The 17,606-nt window shown below is 54.1% G+C and overlaps 1 protein-coding gene across 5 annotated transcripts in view; it reads right to left on the bottom strand.

The window, feature by feature from the left end:
- SYT2 (synaptotagmin 2) overlaps positions 1-17,606 on the bottom strand; it is a 103,284-nt gene that overhangs the window by 9,012 nt on the left and 76,666 nt on the right. For all 5 annotated transcript variants that reach the window (XM_019431739.2, XM_019431763.2, XM_053909058.1 and 2 more), the window contains exon 2: positions 624-818. In XM_019431739.2, coding sequence (XP_019287284.1) covers positions 624-801 — 178 coding nt within the window. In that variant the 5' untranslated portion in view covers positions 802-818. The remainder of the gene's footprint in view (positions 1-623; positions 819-17,606) is intronic.

Here is a 17,606-nt window from a genome sequence, read left to right as displayed (position 1 = left end):
GGATGGTCCTTATCTGACCCAGGTGTAGGAAGAGCTCCTTTGACCCATTCCTTATGCCCAGGCTTGAGAGGGCTGACCTAAGCCAGAAGGCCAGCTCCTTAAGGACCTAGACAGCTTGGCTTTGCAGAGCTCAAATATTTGGGGATGGGCCCTGGCTGCTCTCCATGGTCCTGAAGAACCATCTCCCCCGATAGGGCTGCTCCCCTTAATGTCTGGTGACTCCTGAACAGCCACTGCCAAGAATTCAGAAAGCAGGGGTGGGGGGCGTATTTTCTGTCTTCCAAACTAAGGTAGTTTCAAAGTGTGACTGGGAAACTTCAACAATGGCTTCTGTTTCCTAATTTTTCATCTTCTTTTGGTTTCATATTTTGACAGTTTTCTAAGTTGTAAGAACTTTCTTCCCCCTTAGGAGACGGGGGCACATAAGCCTCCTTGTTCCCCTTATTAGTGCCAGGCACCCCCCATTCCTGAAGGGGCTCCCCAAATAATCCATCTTGGAATCCAAACATTCAGCCAATCACATCTCAGGGGTGTTCCCCACCCTTCCTCAGCTCTGCCCTGCCCATAAGGCCTTGCACTGACCCTGGCCTTGCCCGGCCCTCTCAGCCACCTGGGACACTCACAGGGGATCTTCTGGATTTCATTGAAGAATTTCTCCTTCAGCTTGGCAAACATGTCCTCCTTACTCTCCCCAGCGCCCCCACTCTCGGTAGAGTTGTCTAAGAGCCCAGTTGACATTGTGGCGGTGGTGGTGGCAGGAGCCACAATGGGCTCCTGGTTCCTCTTGAAGATGTTCCTCATGGTGGCAGAGGGGATCACTGCAGATGAGAGGGGATGATGGGAGCAGATGAACAACCCAGAGGTCCAAGTGCAGAAAGCTCTGCCCAAAGGACTGGGGAACACTCTTCAAAAGCTAAAGACTATTAAGAATCCCATTATAATTCAAAGATATTTCTCATAATATTAACATAATATAATAACATAATATTAACAACTGTGGTAAAACAACAATAACAGTCATCATTAAGTTAGTACTTATATGTGCCAGGCACTGTGCATGATCTCCTCTAATCCAAACAACAGCCTAATGTTTGATTATTATTCCCATTTAACAGATATGGAAATGGAGGTTCCCAAGGTCATTTAGATATTTAAGCCAGTCAGCCTGACTCCAAAGCCTGTAAACCTAATCACTTTCATATATCTCGTTTAAATCCAACTGCACAACTCTAGGAAGGAGGCAATATTCTACTATCAAAGACTCCTTCTCGAGCCTCTCTTTTCCTTAACTTCTTCCATGACCTCACTCTGCCTAGATTCTCTGCCTGTCTCTATCACATTCTGGATGTCATCATCCCTGCCTCCAATCTACATCAGCATCTCTGGAAAACAGAGGAAAGGAGGTTGAAAGACAAGCTGCACATAATTTTACCATCCAGAGATAACTCGGGTTAGCATTTTATAACAGTAGATTTTCAGAGTGTGTTTTACATATTGAGACCAGATTACATGTAATTCGACATTCTACCTTTTGTTAACATAAGATTTTATCATAAGTCTTTTCCTTTATCACTAAAAATTTCCTTTATTATTGAATAGCTAAATAATACCCATTACATGGAAGTACCATATTTGTTTAATATTCTGCTATTAAACACTTAGATGGTTTCCAAGTTTTTGCTAGTAAAAAATATTACTGTGGTAGCATTCATTTAAGGCAGAGGAGTGGCCTGCTCTGTTAAAAGTGGAGCTTTGGGAGGATAGCTCCACAGGCATTGGAGGAGGTGGGGCTGGGGCTGGGGGCCAGGAGGGGGCTGGTGCAACAGACCAGCCAGAGATGACACGGACCCAGATGAGAATAGGAATGTAGGGGACGGAGGAGAGAGGGCAAATGTGACAGCCATTCATTATTCATTCATTCAAACAAATTTATTGAACTCATATCATGCTTCCCTTGTGGAACTTACCATAAAGTGGATTAAATAACTGCACATAAGTGAATGTAAGATTGTAATTCTGAGAAATGCCAAAAAGGAGAGATTCTTTGGTATCTTTGGCGGTATGAGTTTATAATGGGGCATATGCGACCTAATCTGGGAGAGAAAAATTGCTTTCCTGAGGAACGGACTGAGACCTGAAGGATACTGGGAAGTATCCAGGTGAGGAAGAGAGGAATAAGCAGCCTAAACAGAGAGAACAGCATGTGCAAAGTCCCTGAGGTGGGAAGCAGTGTGATTAGTACAGAACCTTAAAAGAAGACCAGAGTGAAAGGAGCATGGGTCAAAATGGGGCTGGCAGAGTGGGCCAGTTTGGCCCAGGCACATAACCTCACAGGCCACGGCAAAGAGTTTTGTCTTTACCCAAAGAGAAATGGGAAGCTGTCAGAGGGTTTTAAGGATGCAGGTAATGTGTACAAATTTACATCTTGAAAATTGCACTTCGGTGGCAGTGAGGAAAAGCCTAGAATGCACCATGACTCCAGAGGGAAGGGGAAAGAGTTTAAAACAGTCAATAATGGATGTCTTGTCATCCCCAAGTTCCCATGAAAGATTCTCCAGTGTTCCAGGGGAATCACCAGAGGGGAATGACATACAGCTACTCAGAGGGAACATAGGGCTGTTAATAAAGCAGCGGCACAGATCAGTGGCTTTTCCAGGGCCCGGTGCCTGGAAGGCCCTTTTAAATCCACCTCTAACAAAAGACATGAGGACAAAGCTGCCCAGATAGCAGGGGAATAACGAAGATGCTTGAGAACGTGGCTCTTGATAAAAGGCAGGTTCAGGGGTACCTGGGTGGCTCAGTCGGTTAAGCGTCCAACTTCATCTCAGGTCATGATCTCATGGTTCGTGAGTTTGAGCCCTGCATCGGGCTCTGTGCTGACAGCTCGGAGCCTGGAGCCTGCTTCGGATTCTGTGTCTCCCTCTCTCTCTGCCCCTCCCCCACTCATGCTCTGTCTCTCTCTGTCTCTCAAAAATAAATAGATGTTTTTTAAAAAGGCAGGTTCAGGGCCATGTGCCCAGAGATGGATGGGGTCTATAGATTCAGGGCCCACCTGCTCAGCTACACATCTAGAAAGTATTTGGGGGTCATCCTAAGCTTCTCTCCTGCCATCACCCCCACGTGCAAGGCATCTGCAAACTTCTCAGCTCCACTCGCAATGTTTTCCAAATTCAGCCACTTCCCACCCCTCTACCTGAAGTCTTACAATAGCCACCTATCTGGAAGCTTTCCACTCTCCTCTGCTTAGTCTAATCTCTGCACTGCAGCCAGATCCATTTATTTTAAACCCTCCAATGGCTTCTCATCACACTTAGATAAAATCTCTGCATGGTCTGGCCTCTGGCCCCTGGCTAGCTCCCCAAATGCATTTCCTAACACTTCTGCTCTCAGCCACTCAGCTCCTGCCATGTTGGCCTTCTTGCTGCCAGTCACAGGCTCACCAAACAAACTCACAGCCTTTGCATTTACAGCCTAGACTGTTCTTCCTCCAGAAATCTCCTTGACCTCCCGGAGGCACCATCACTCACCTGGCAAAACACCGCTCCTGGAGAAATCCTATTAGGGACTGGGTTTTTGTGCCCCGCCCCCACCCCCAAATTCATACATTGAGATCTACTGCTCAACGTGATAGTGTTAGGAGGTGGGACCCGGCATATGGTGGAGTTCATGAATGGGGTTAGCGCCTGAGAAGAATAGGCCAGAGAGCTAGCTGGCTCCTTCTGCCATGTGAGGATGCCAGGGGTCGGCAGTCTATAACCTGGAAGAGAGCTCTCACCAAAACCCAACGTTGCCAGCACCCCAATCTCAGATTTCCCGGTCTTCAGGGCTGTGAGAAATACATTTCTGTTGTTGATAAGCCTCCTAGTTTATGGTATTTTGTTATAGCAATCTGAGCTAAGACACCCACTATCAGCTTTTTCCTCTCCATTGCCACCCCCAGAGTGCTAAGCACTGCTGATGAGCATCCTGCATGAGGGCAGCTGGGCACCCCGTAGATTCTCAACACCACCCAGTCCTTCAACCCTGCACAGGAACCTTAATATATGCTCCCCATCAACTCGCTCTGCCTTCCTTCACAACGGACACTCCAGACCCTCTGTTTCATAGTCCCGTGGCTTTCCCATGGCCCCAACACCTTGCCTGCCATTATCAGAAGCCATTGAAGAGAAATCTCTGACAATGTCCCACCCTACGCCAAACCACAGACCTTCCTGCATATAAACCGCCCTCTCCTCCTGACCTCCTGTTTCAGCTGAGTACTTTCCTCCTATTTAAGACCAATCCCCCCATCGCAGGGGTCCCCTCTGACCTTCTCAGGCCACCTTCTTGATGCATGTGCTTTCTTATCCCCAACTTTTCCTGGTCAACCAGTTTGCTCAGATCTAGTTGACCTATAGCATATTGGGACTGGTAACCGGGTCTCCTAATGCCTGCCCAATGTGATTTTCCTCTAGACCACACAACCTCTCAGATGGTAGAGGATACACTTTTAAGAAAAGTTGTTTGTATGCTCAGTGATTATTTTAGAACAGTGAATGTTTTCATCTGAGCCACTACCATATTTTTACGCGTTGGCAGCTATTGAGTGATACAAAACGACTGAAATGTGCAAATAACAAACAAAAACAGGAACAGGAAAGGTTGGGCATCAGAAAGGTTCCCTCTGCTCAGTTCTTCCCATTTTAAAATACCACCAGCCAAGCAATGAAGAGTCTCCCCACCCCTCCTCATTCAGCTGCATCAGTCTCCCCTTCCCTTCAGGGTCACACTCCACCAATGGTCTCCATTTCCTCGCCCCCAACTCTCTCTCCTCAGCGCCCACACTGTGGCTTCTGCCTCATCACTCCACTGAAATGGCTCTCTGCACAGTCGCGGGTGACCACAGGGTCATCACTAAACCCAGCAGAGCTTTTCGTTTGGTTGTATTTGACTTCTCTCATGTTCACTTCCAACCACTCCTGATTGTCATCATAATTCGGACTCCATCGCTTGCCTCAAGGTTTGCCCCCAAGGCTTCTCTTCCCAGGCCAAGTGTCCCCCCGGGTGACTTCTTGCACACCCTGGCCTCAGCCACATCCCCATTCTGATGGCTGCCAAAGCCCGACTCGCTCCTGAGCTCCAGGCGCAGAGGTCCAGCTGGGCCCTCGATATACCCATTCTACCCATACTCTGTTTCCTCCTGCTCACCTCCAATCAGTTCTGCAGGTGCCACCAAAGCAATCTTCCTAAAACATGAATCTGATCATGTCACTATGGGTACAAGCCATCCCAGGGACATAAGCCACAATCCTGAAGGTGGCCGACCTACCAGGCCCTCGTGTCCTCTTTCCAGCATCATCATTTCCTCGTCCCCTGCCCTGAGTCTCAAATACCAACCACACATGGCTTTTCTTCTCTCTTCTAATACAGATGTTCTCCTCCCACCAACACACACGCTACAGGGCCTTGGTACATGCTGTGGCCCACCCCCCAACTTCACTGAGCTAATGCCTGCACGTCTTTCTCGGCTCAGCTCAAACGGCCCCTCCTCCCACTCGTGCCTCCTGCCACCACCGCCCCCAGATTGAGGCCTGATATGCTTTCATAGCTCTGTCCTTACCTTCACAGCACTTACACGGCTTGTGACTGTATTTAAGCAGAGACCACACGTGCGTTGTTTACCGCCCCATGGGGCCCACGGCCTGATTTTCGTAAATAAAGTTATATTGGAACACAGCCACGCTCATCCCTTGACACATTCTCTCTGGCTGCTTTTGCGCTTCAGCAACAGAGTCGAGTAGGTGTGACCGACGTTGTGTGGCCTGAAAAGCCTCGTGTCTTTACTGTCTGGCCCTTGAAGAAAAATTTTGCCGACCCTGCCCTAGCAGATACCAGACTGTCTGACATATGAGAGGCATTCAGTAAACATGTGGTACGTGATGAAAAAAATGAATGAGCAGGACACAGACTCTAGACCACTGGACACGTTATGTCATTTTGCAAGATGACACTGGAGCCCGTCCTTCCAGGGCCACCCGGTGCATGAATGCCTAGGACTCGGACTCAGGGCTCTTTCCACAGGCTTGTTAAGACTCGATCTAGCCGCTCCAAGTCACCAGGCTGGGTCCAGGGCGCTCCCCCTGAGGCCTGGGGAGCATGTGCGTGTGTGCACCCGCGCGTGTGCGTGATGAGACTCCGAAGTCGGCACAAGTGAGTGGCGGTGTCCACGGTTCCGCGAGCCGTCCCTCCACCCTCTGCCTTTGCAGCCGGCCTCTCGTGCTACGGGGTCAGGCACATTCCCTTATGAGCCGTTGGACCCTGGATGGTTTCTTTTACCTCTCCAATCTTAGACCGCTGAACTGTCAAAAGGAGTCCGCATTCCTAATGCCTTCAGCTGAGGCTAAGACGAACGGGGATGGTGAGTGCCCTTTCCACGGCCCGAACCTGCCCAGAGCATTGAGAAGTGCTTCTCATCTTTCCAAGGCTGCCCTTTGGGCATTTCTTCCCGGGAGACGCTCCCTCCGATGTGACTCAATGACCCTTATCCCTTAGCTCTTCTGCGTCTTTTCCAGAGTCGAGGGAGTTTAAAAAATGCAAAAAGAGAGAAAGCCGAGCAAGCCCTTTTCCCCCCACCTCAAGACCCCACGGTGCCCTCCAGAGGACCCTCCAAGCCCTTCTGCCCCTCTGAACCACGCTGAGGCCTTCTGCGGCCCACCATTCTCAGGGGGCCTTTCTATCAGGACAAGGATGATGGGAGGCTCCTAGCCGGTCTTTCCTCTTTCCCTCTTGTCTGTCTCCAGTCTGTTTTCAGCCCAGCAGGCAGAGCGGTCCTATTACTACAACAAAACCCTACAGCGGCTTACTTCCCTCAAAGTACCCAGTCCTCACAGAAGTTTTCAAGGCCCTGCACAGCCAGCCCCGTGCCCTCGCTCCTCCCCCCTGGTTCTCTTCCTTCCCTCCTCTGCCTCGCTGGCCTCCTTCCAGATCTTCACTCATGCCAAGCACACCCTTAGCTCAGAGCCTTGGCACCTGCTGTTCCCTCGGCCTGAAACACTCTTCCCTGCAGGCCTCCACACAGCTGTGTGTTCAGCGCAGCGAGGTCATCCATGATGACCATTTTTGAAAAGGCAAGCTCCCACCGACCACTGGCATCTCAGCCCCCCTTTATTTCGTCTTCTGCACAGCACTTATCACCAACAGACACACCACACATTTTATCTGGTCTCCACTCACTCGACTTCAAGACTCACGAATGTAGGCATTTCTGACTAGCACACAGCGGGCTCTCAAAAAATATCCTCGGGAAATGGATGAGTCGCACACCCCTCACGTCCGCGATGCCTGGGCTATCGTGCCTCAGACCTCGCGCAGTTGTGAATGCTTGTGACATCACCAACCATTTCCTAAGCGTTTCTAAAAACAACTTTTGGGGCGCCTGTGTGGCTCAGTCGGTTGAGCGGCCGACTTCAGCTCAGGTCACGATCTCGCGGTCCATGAGTTCGAGCCCCGCGTCGGGCTCTGGGCTGATGGCTCAGAGCCTGGAGCCTGCTTCCGATTCTGTGTCTCCCTCTCTCTCTCTCTGCCCCTCCCCCGTTCATGCTCTGTCTCTCTCTGTCTCGAAAATAAACATTAAAAAAAAAATTAAAAAAAAAAATAAAAACGACTTTTATGTTCCCTCTTGGGTAAGCCCAAGGGGTCAGTTTCTTCTTTCCTCCTCAGTCCACCGGAAGCTAAGGAAACAAGCTGTTGAAAACTTGGCACCAGTTCCCAAGACTCCTGCGGAAAACAGAGGCCCAGAGAGGTGAAGTGCCTCGTCCGAGGCCACACAGCCCGGGCTGCTGGCAGCGCTGGGGGCAGAATCTAAGTCTCTGGAACCCCGTCCAGTTCCTTCCCCCGCAGCACAGCTGCCTCCTCCGTCTCCAGGACTCTTCCCCACGCTAGAATGCAGGCTTCCTGCGTCGGAGCACAGGCGGAGACAAGCACGGCAAGGAGGAAAAGTCAAATCCTCAGGGATTTACAGCTGTCTTGGCCTCTCTTGTGGCTCAGGCTGCAGTCCTGGGGAAGGCAGCCAGCTGGAAGGGTTGAGGATGATAAATGATTTGAGGCTCCAGGGGCTCCCGGCACAGACTGAACTCCTCTGTCTGGTCAGAATCACCCGAGCAGGAAAGCATGAAATGGCATCATCAGGCAGGGACGGCTGCAAGGTGCCGTGACACCAAAACCAGGACACCTGGGAGACAGGCCGGGGGGCTGGGTGGAGGCACCTGTTCTGCGCCTGCGGAGAGGGGTCAAGGTCTGAAGCGGGGGAGGGGCCGGGAGACCCAGCAAGGAGCAGACAGACAGGGGAAGGGATGAGGAAGGGTCTCGTTCCTGGGGAGCCCCTGGGAAGCTTGTCGAAGTGCAGACCACCCCCCCCCCACGACACCCCGCCCTCAAAGCCTCGCTCAGCGGGTTGGAAGTGTGGCCCGGGAACCCGCAGGTTAACAACGAGCACCCTGGCTCACGTTGATGCAGGTGGTCAGTGGCCACCCTGGAAAACGAGGTTCTAAGAAGTCAGAAAGACTTGCCAGGGGAAGCAAAAGTCCAAGACCAGTGGTTGGAAGTAAACTAAGCCTTGAAGGCTCTGTGCACCTGGACAGTGCCCTCCACCTGGCTCCCATCAAAGGCCGCAGAAGGAAACCACAGGTGCAACACACTTAATAATCAGTTAAGTCTCTGTTCTCGTTCTCGGTTAATCCGTCTGGGAGGGCACCGTTGTGAGCTCCAATTCAGAGACAAGGCACATTCCGCTCAGCTAAGTGCCTGCCGGACAGTCAGCATCAAGACTGGAGCCTAAGTTTGCCTGAGGCCAAGTCTCCTGCTCTCCGGATCCCTATCCCACCACCCCCCGCCCCGGGGTGGGGCTGGGGGACAGGCCTCTGGGGTAGCTCAGGAAGGCAGGGTCTCCCCCAGTGAGGAGCAGGGGTGGAGCGGAAGCTAGGGAGCTAGCTAGAGCGGAGAGTCCATGCAGGACCTCCTCCCCCAGCCCGCTGGCTGCCATCCACCTGTCTGTCTGTCTGTCCAGGGTGGCCACTTGGCTCCTGTGACAGTTCTGGGCGCCCTGGCCTCTGCGTCTCTCCTCAGGGGAAGTCAGTCCCACTCTGGGCTGCAGCCACCACTCACCTAGCCCTCCCCCCCTGCACGTACCCCTCCCCGACGTCCTCCCCCGGCTTTAGGCTTTACCGTCCTCCCTCACCCCTGCACCGTCACTGAGAAAAACAACGATACGGCCATTTCAGCCAAGCTTTGCTGGACACCCTGGCTGTTGGAAGTGGCTGCACCAGGAGGGGCCGGGCTCGGGTGAACAGGGCCAGGAGAGGTGATGTGTGTGGTCTAAGGATCCTTACACGCTTGGGATCACGCTGGGATCTCCGAGCACTAGCTAGCTGCCTCTGGCCCCCTCTGGCAGGGGGAACGGCCACGTTTGGCCTGGTGGCGGGGCAGGAGGTGGAGGGCTAGTGACGACCTGATTGAATCCTTTATCTTATCCCTTTTTCTCTCTGTCACCATAGGACCAACCCAGAGGAAGAGGCCTGAAGCAGGGCAGGAAGCAGGCCCACCGGTGGGTATTAAAAGGGTCATATGCACTGAGAGCCTTGGGGTACACCCAGGTAGGGTGTCCTAACAAGTGAAAACAGCCTGTGTCTGGAGGCTGCGTCCCCTTGACTCCAAACACGGAGAGGTTGCTCAGAGCCGAGCGGTAATCCTTGTGTCTAAAGGGAGACGCCATTGACCATAACCTGTCAGGTAGGATGGGAAGGGGGTTAGACTAGTTGCAGAAGGCGGCGTGAGCTGGCCTCCCACCCACTCCCATAAGCTCCCGGATGCTCTGCTTTTAGGACCTTTGCTCTGCTCGTGGTCAGCTGATGCGGGAGCATCGTGGAGGTGCTCCAGGGTTTTACTCTCTGGGTGCTGATGTGGAATGATCTCAAGAGAATGTTAACCAAAAAATGAATATGCACACGAGTTAAGCATAATATCCGTGGGGAAAGGGGGGAGCTGTGTGTATATACGTGCTGAGATATTCACAGACTGGCTCTGGAAAGACGCACAGGGAGCTGGTGACATTGGCTGTTGCTCCAGGGGAGGGGAGTTGGGAAGGAGTAGTTGGCACATATTTCACTGCGAACCCTTCTGTATTTCTGTGATTTCGAACCACACAAATATATCTGCCTGTCCCCTCCCCCTCCCCGGGGTGCTTCGGAATCAGGAGCCCAGTTCCCAGCCTCACAAGAGACAGAACAAATGAGGGGCTTATGTAGCTCAGCCAGGAGTCGTCTAACTTGCCCCAGACTGGGAGGCATCGTCAAGACATTCCCTGCCTTGCCCAGAGGCCACCCTGCTTCCTCGCCCTGCTTCTCCTGTGCCCTAGAATGGGTCAGGAGCTCTAAAGCCCCACACTCACCTCCAGCTGGCTTCTGGGCTCCACTGATATCCTCCCAAATGAGACTCCCTTCAAAATCAGATTCTTGGGGTTTGGGGTGCCTGGGTGGCTCAGTTGCTTAAGTGTCCGACTTCGGCTCAGGTCACGATCTCACAGGTCGTGAGTTCAAGCCCCGCGTCGGGCTCTGTGCTGACAATTGAGAGCCTGGAGCCTGCTTCGGATTCTGTGTCTCCCTCTCTCTCTGCCCCTCCCCCACTTGTGCTCTGTCTCTCTCAAAAATAAATAAACATTAAAAAATTTTTTTTTTAAATTAGATTCTTGGGGCGCCTGGGTGGCTCAGTCTGTTCAGAGTCCAACTCTGGCTCAGGTCATAAGCTAATGGCTTGTGAGTTTGAGCCCCGCATCAGGCTCTCTGCTATCAGTGCAGAGCCTGCTTGGGACCCTCTGTCACCCCCCTCTCTCTGCCCCTCCCCCACTCATGCCTGTGCCCGCTCACTCTCTCTCTCTCTCAAAAATGAATAAACATTTTTTTTTTTAAAAAGTAATTTCTGCCCTTTAAGGAATCTACTCCTGAAATCATTGTTGCACTATATGCTAACTAACTTGGACGCAAATTAAAAAATAAATTACATAAAAATACCAAAAAAAGGTAATTTCTGCCCTTTCAACTATCCCAGCACTTCATATCAGATACCACCTTAAAAAAAAAAATCGGATTCTGACCCCACAACAAACATGAGTAAGTTTGATCCCCACCCCTCACCAAAAGCACATGTGCATGTGTGTGCGTGCACACACACACACACACACACACACACTCGCTACCAACTGCCACTCCAAACCAAGTCAATATGATCTGGGGACCATACACTTCTGCAGTCACACTCAGGCCTGGCCTCCATTAATACAGATAATGGGGAGTTAACTTACTTAATCTCTCCTCATGTTGTAGTTGCAGAAACCAAAGTAATGAGATGGAAATAGGTTAACCAGCAAGATGCCTCTCACCAAAGCTAGCAGGCTAAAAAGATCAATGCCTAAGGGTAAGTGCATCTCTTTGTTTTTTGAACCCATGCTCCAGTCCGACGTTTGGTCCCGGGAGGCAGAGGGTAAAGTTTCAATGAATTATTTTTCTAGCTCATTGGGAAAATAAATTACCCATGTCTGTGAGCTCCTTGTGTACCAAGGCCTGATGAGCCTTCCCGGGTCGGGCCACATGCACCTGCACTTTGGAACAAGGTTGTCACTGCCGGCAGAGCGAGGCAGGGTCTGCTCTTGACTAGCTCCGGGGCAGCTACCCACTCCAAGGTTCCGGAGAGCTAGAAAAGTCCTTCCCAGTGTCTAACTTCAATCTCTCCCGCTGCAACGACGCTCGTTTTCTTTCTTTTGCATCTAGGCTGAGATCAGTAAATCCCAGCCCACCGAGAGGAGGCCCTGGGCAGAGGTCACAGCTCTGAAGCACAGGATGTGACGGCCGGGGCTGAGTCCTCATTCCAGCACTCAATCGCTGTGCGTGACCTTGGGCCGGTCTGCTGGCACATCCGTAAGTCAACCACGCCACTCTGCTGGCCTGTGATGACGAAGGCAGGGGGCTCCTGTGTGAGGCCCCTGGAACGCTGCAGCCCTGCACACCCCCCCACAGGGTACTTGTCTCTGAACCGAGACTCAGGGCGTGGATATTCTTCCGTCACAGATGAATTAAGCCCTGGACTGTGAGCGCTGAGGGCACCCGGCTGACAATGCAGCCCAAACCCCCCATCTGAACAATGAGGAAACAGGCCCCAAAGGGACGTGTGTTATCTCATGTCTCACAAGTATCGTGGCAAGTGGGGGCAGAGCGGCGTGAGCCGTCCAGTCCCTGACTCCCTGCTCTTGGTGCCCCCCTCCCTCCACCCCCTGCAAGCCCACGGGTTCCAGTTCATCTTTGGTTAACGACAGCCGATAGCCGGGTGCAGGGGGTGCGGCGGTGGAGGGCAGGGATGCCCCCATCTGGCCAGGCCCCTGGGGTCCCGCTTCCCTCTGCCACCCCAGCCAAGACCCCAGCCGGGACCAGGACAGGGGACCCCCGCGTTGGGGGAAGAGTCCAGACTTCCCACAGGGAGTGAAGACTATAGCAGCTCACTACAGCAGGGGGAAAAGCTGCTGAGTCACCTCCGGCCGCTCTGGCCAGCCCAGGGCAGTCTACGGGGCCTCTAGCGCTGCCGCTCCAAGGGGTCCCTCTACCCCTAGACCTGCTGCGTTCCCTCCCCCTTCTCCCAAGACTCAGAATCCTGGGCCTTCATCCAGAACCCCCACTGCCCAGCACCCGACAGTGTCTCCCAAACCTGTGGGCAGCTCTCCTGGGGCGGAGGAGAGGTCTTCCATGGGTTGGGTGTCAGGATACTTGGGAACAGGCCAGGAAGGGTGGGGGGATCCTGGACGGGTGACTGAGTGGGAATATACACGAAAGCTTAGGGACCAGCAGGGCCCCAGGCTGCCTGGTGCGGAGGGGGTGCAGAGGCCTGCCCGCCAAAGTGTCATGGAGACTTCGAGTGTGCCGTGAGTGTGGGGCACAAGGGCGGGACCCAGGCCAGGGAGGGGGCCGCTGCTTTGCGCAGCACATGCGTGGCGCGCGGGGAAGAGGAGCCCTTGTGGCTCAGCAGTGATGATCTGACACAAATCAATGGGATCCCTGCTGTGCCGCAAGTGACCGGCACCGTCCTTTCCAGCACGGTCCCCTGTTATCCTTCGTGGTGAATGCACATCTTCATTTTGAGCTGAAAACCATTAAAAATTGATGCATCTTCTTCCCGACTAAATGTTACAAGCTTTGAACACACTAGCTCTGCTAAGCATGGCCCCGCTAAGGGAGCCCCGCTAAGGGACCGGGGGTGAGAGGCTCAGGCTGAACGCAAAAGTCTTTTAATTGGAGTGTGTGAGTGTGGAGGTGTGGGGTGAGTGCGTGTGATGTGTTTCTGAGAGTGTCGGAGGGGGTGAGCGTGCGCATGTGAGTGTGTGGTGGGGGTGGTGGGGGTGGTGGGGGAGAGAAGGAGCAGGCAGGGGCGGGGAGCCACGGCAGGGTGGCAGGGGCCCTAGGTGGCCCCCGAGGGAGAAGGTTAGAGACCTAGGAGCCTCCTCCCTGGGGCCTGGCTGACAGGGCTCCTGTCTGTCCAGGAGCCTGCAGCCTGCCACGGCCCCATCTTCGCCCCGACAGGGAAGTGGGCTCCCCCCAGCCCAGGATGACTGCCTCCTAGGCCCCAGTCAACGCTCACGGCCTGGAAAGGAGGAGGTGGGCAACTGGCAGAAGGCTCCATTAGCCGAGTGATGGAGCGGAACCGCGGCGCGGCCGTGTTTGCTCAGCGGCTGTAAGAGGAGAGAGTTTCTGCATCTCTCAGGCCCAGGCGACTGGGGCGACAGCAGCCAGTGAAGGAACAGGATAGGGAAGGGGGTGCCGGGAAGGTTCTGCGTGTGTGCACGTGTGTGTGTTGTGACTGCTAACACACTTGCACGGCACTGTGAACATGTGTCTACACAAGCGAGCCAATGTGTGTGCCACAGAGCCACCTGCAGGGACGCGAGAAGCCCTGGGAAGAAGCCCTGGGAAGCCCTGGGAAGAGAAGCCCTGGGGGTGTCTGACCACACCGCTTGTCCAGGAACTGGGGGGTGACATGTGAAGACCCCGTACTTAATAGCGAGCGGGGACAGACTCCAACGTGGGTCACCTTGAAGGGCCACAGAGCCTCGGAGGCGGGAGAGACAGCAGGCCCCCAGCAACCCCCCGCCCCCCACAGCATCACGGTCACCTCTTGTCAGTCCCCTGCTTCCTGGCGGGGTGTAGGACCCGAAGGAGGCATCAGGAGACCTGGTGCCTCTCCCCTTCGACACTTCCACGCTTTGGAAAGTGCCTTTGCACCTCCCAGAGTGGTCCAGGGACCTTCTGAGATGCTCGAAGACTCAGCCTCTGAGCATGAGCCTCACGAGGGGTGCCAGTGTGGTGAGGAGAACGTGGACTTTGGAACACGGGCTGAGTTGGAACCTGGTGCCCAGAGCTCAGCAACCCTGGGAGATGGGCTTGGGCTTCAGGCATCATTTCCTCAGCTACAAAGACAGGGCAGGGTGCCTGTCCCCCCAGAGCACCGTGAGAATGAAATCAGTCACAACGCGCCCTGGACACCTGTGGTTTTTCTCCTCGCTTCTCCTCAGTGGGGCCGGCTGACCGTGGGCACAAGGTCAGGCCTCGCGTCCCGGGAAGGAGGCTGCGACACCAGCCAGGAAGCGAGCGGCACTTCGGAGGGCATGAGGCTGGAGAGCCTGAGGCCCCAGGGATTCTCCTCCCAGAGACACTGCACCGCTCCTGCCCGTGCCAGACTTACTTGCCTGAGCGGCTCGGCTCCCTGTGGATGGTGAGGGCTACAGGTGGAACGTTGTCTTGTCTGCCTCTGTATTTCCTGCCAGGCCCCACCGGCCCTGAGCCCTGAGCTTGGCAGCAGGGAACTGAGAAGGTGGGGGTCTTACCAGGTACTGCACCCTCCCCTCCAGCAACCACGTCCATCAAGCCCCCCTTCTTCAGAAGGGAGGAGAGAGACACCGAAGCTGGGGGCGTGCCTGTCAAGGCCCCACCCCCCACCCCGGGGCCCGAACGGTCATTGGCCTGGGGTGGGCAAGCCTGCTGGCATGGACTGTTCAACAAGGACGAGACGACGGCAGCCTTTGGGCAGACTGTTCCCTGGGGCTTCTTCCTTGGGAAAGGGAGTCCCTTGCGGTTCAGACCTCCCAAGAGTCTAGGGCCGGGGAAGGGCCTGAAGATTACTTCTCTCACTTTTGCGGGGCCAGGCAGAAGTCAGCCCTCACATCCAACCCTGTCAGCACTAAGTGCTGGGAACACGAGATGAATAGAACTCAGCCCTGTCCTCGAGGAAGATGACAAACTCAGGCCTTCTCAGGGAGCAGATGGGATCCTCCCCATGACAAGAGATCACTGAGGCTCAGAAATCAACTTACCCAAGCACTCACTGTGAACTTGAACCTTGACTTCCTGGCATCCAGCCCAGGGCTCTTTCCTTCCTAACAAACAGCCCTGGCTCACGGGACTCATTGTGGGGGAGAGATATCACGAAGGCCCTGGGCCCACGGGGTGGGGGTGTGTGCCAAGAGAAAGGAAGGAAACCTTCCCTGAGGTTCTAGTAAATGCCTCACTGAATTTCATTTCATGCTCAGTCGTGTAAGGTAGATACTATTATTCCCATTTTATAGATGAGGAAACCGAGGCTAAGCGGGGTAAAAGAGGTTGCTTACTCACACTGTGTCCAGTTTCCTCTTCCCCACAGGATGGAAAGAACTGTACCCTCAGGTAGCAGAGTATTTCATCTGGGGCCAAGGAGGGAGCTGGGACAGTCAGAAGTCTGGGGAGCCCAGTGTGCCCTCAGTGGGAGATGGGAACCAGCGCCCGGGAGGGGCTCAGCCAAGGCGGATGCAGTCTGTTCCCCCCATTTCCACAAATGCCTCCTTCCTCCCAGAGGCCGGACAGGCCCTTGGGGAAAAAGATGTGCCCTTCACTTTTCCAATGAAGATGCCCATTACTGCCAACACCTCTGACAGCTCATGGTCTCCACAAACTAAAGTGGGTCATGCAAATCCCGGGGGCACAATTATATTCCCCGAAGAAGCCAACCTTCTCCTGCCTGACCTGGGAGCCAGAACAGACATGGGAAACGGGGGCCCACAGGGGCAAGCCATGTCCTCAAAATGCCAACAGGCTGGAGGAGGGAAGAGATACGGGAAAATTCCAAGTTGGAAAGTCCAACTTGGATTCTCTGTGGATCCAAACCTGGGAGGCAGAACCAGCGAGGAAACGGAGCCAGGTCAAGCCTGGGGGGCAGCCACGTGGCGCAGATGAGCGCCTGGCCCCTGGGTCCGACAGACCTGGCTTCGAGTCTCAGCTCTGCCGCTTGCAGCCCTGTGAACTTGGGAAGGTAGCTTAACCTCTCTGGGTCTTGCTCCTCCATCTGTAAAGTGAGAATGAGAACAGTACCTGCCTCATAGGCTTGTGAGGCTCGGAGACGATGAACGTAAAGCAAGTTATTGTGCCCAGAGCCTGTTCCTCAGGGGCTGGGAGCCACAAGGAGCACACAGGGGTAGCCCTAGGGGGCGGGTGGGCTTCTCCTAAACACCATACTGTGGCCCAGGTTGAGCTCAGCACCCTTCTTTGTACTTCCTGGAGACTGCAGGTCTCTGTGCTGGCAGCCAGGCCTCTCTTAATAAACCATCCTTCTCCATCCCGTACCCTCGACTCCAGCCCAGCAGCCTTTTAAGGCCATCTCTGGGCTGATTCCTGTCTCTGAGCCACTGCACTGTCCTGTGTCCAGACGAGCCCTCCCCCACCTCCAACCCGCCCTCACACACGCTCACGCTGTCCATCACTCAGCATCGGCCCGCCTCTCGGACTGGGCCCACTGGGGCTCCATTTTGTTTGCTCAAGTTTTCAAATTCTTCTGTGCGGGGTCTGACAGGGTTCTCCCCACAGAAGCTAGAAGAGTCAGGCTCTTCTTCCTCTGGCCATCACTCCCATTCTGCAGTGACAGAGCTCGGAGGCAACGAGGCAAGGTCGTACTGATGCCCAAGGACATCCCAGCCGCATCCTAGCCATGCCACTGGGCCACCAAGTGGCCGTGATGTCCAGCAGGTGGCTGGTGGGCCGGTGTGCTGCTCAGAATGGGGGCTATAGGGAGAACTAATGTCCGGGAGTCATTAGCACAGGTGGCTGGGCAGGGTGCAGGGGGATGGCGGCGGGAGAACAGTCTCCTGGGGAGAAGGAAACCAGAGACAGGCTCTGGGGAACATCAACATTCAGAGGATTCGCAGGAAAAGGTGAAATGCAAGGCATCATGAAGAACAGCCAAGGGTGGAAGGAGAGCCAGGAAGAAGAGAAAACTGATCTGTGGTGACAGAGGTGAGACAGTGGTGGGCAGTGACAGGGCAGGGGACACAGGCGGCTTTTGGGGTGCTTGTGCAGGAGAATGTACCAATAAGTCGTGCACGCTATTGAATCTAAACTATACTGCAATCAAACAGAACAAAGAATGGGCAGAAGAGAAAGCTCTCCGAGCTGATCTGCCTGTGGTCGGTGCTCCAGCCCGGCATTTACGTGCTCCATTTGGTCTGCAAGAGCTTGACTCGACAGCTGCTGTGGGAGCTACCGTGGGCCCTGCCCAGGGCACCGGGCACC

This window comes from Panthera pardus, unplaced genomic scaffold (assembly GCF_024362965.1).
Source record: "Panthera pardus isolate Hobbes unplaced genomic scaffold, ASM2436296v1 HiC_scaffold_21, whole genome shotgun sequence".
NCBI classification, from domain to species: domain Eukaryota; kingdom Metazoa; phylum Chordata; class Mammalia; order Carnivora; family Felidae; genus Panthera; species Panthera pardus.
Note: the sequence above shows the minus strand (reverse complement) of the source record. Positions and strands in the feature narration are given on the sequence as shown.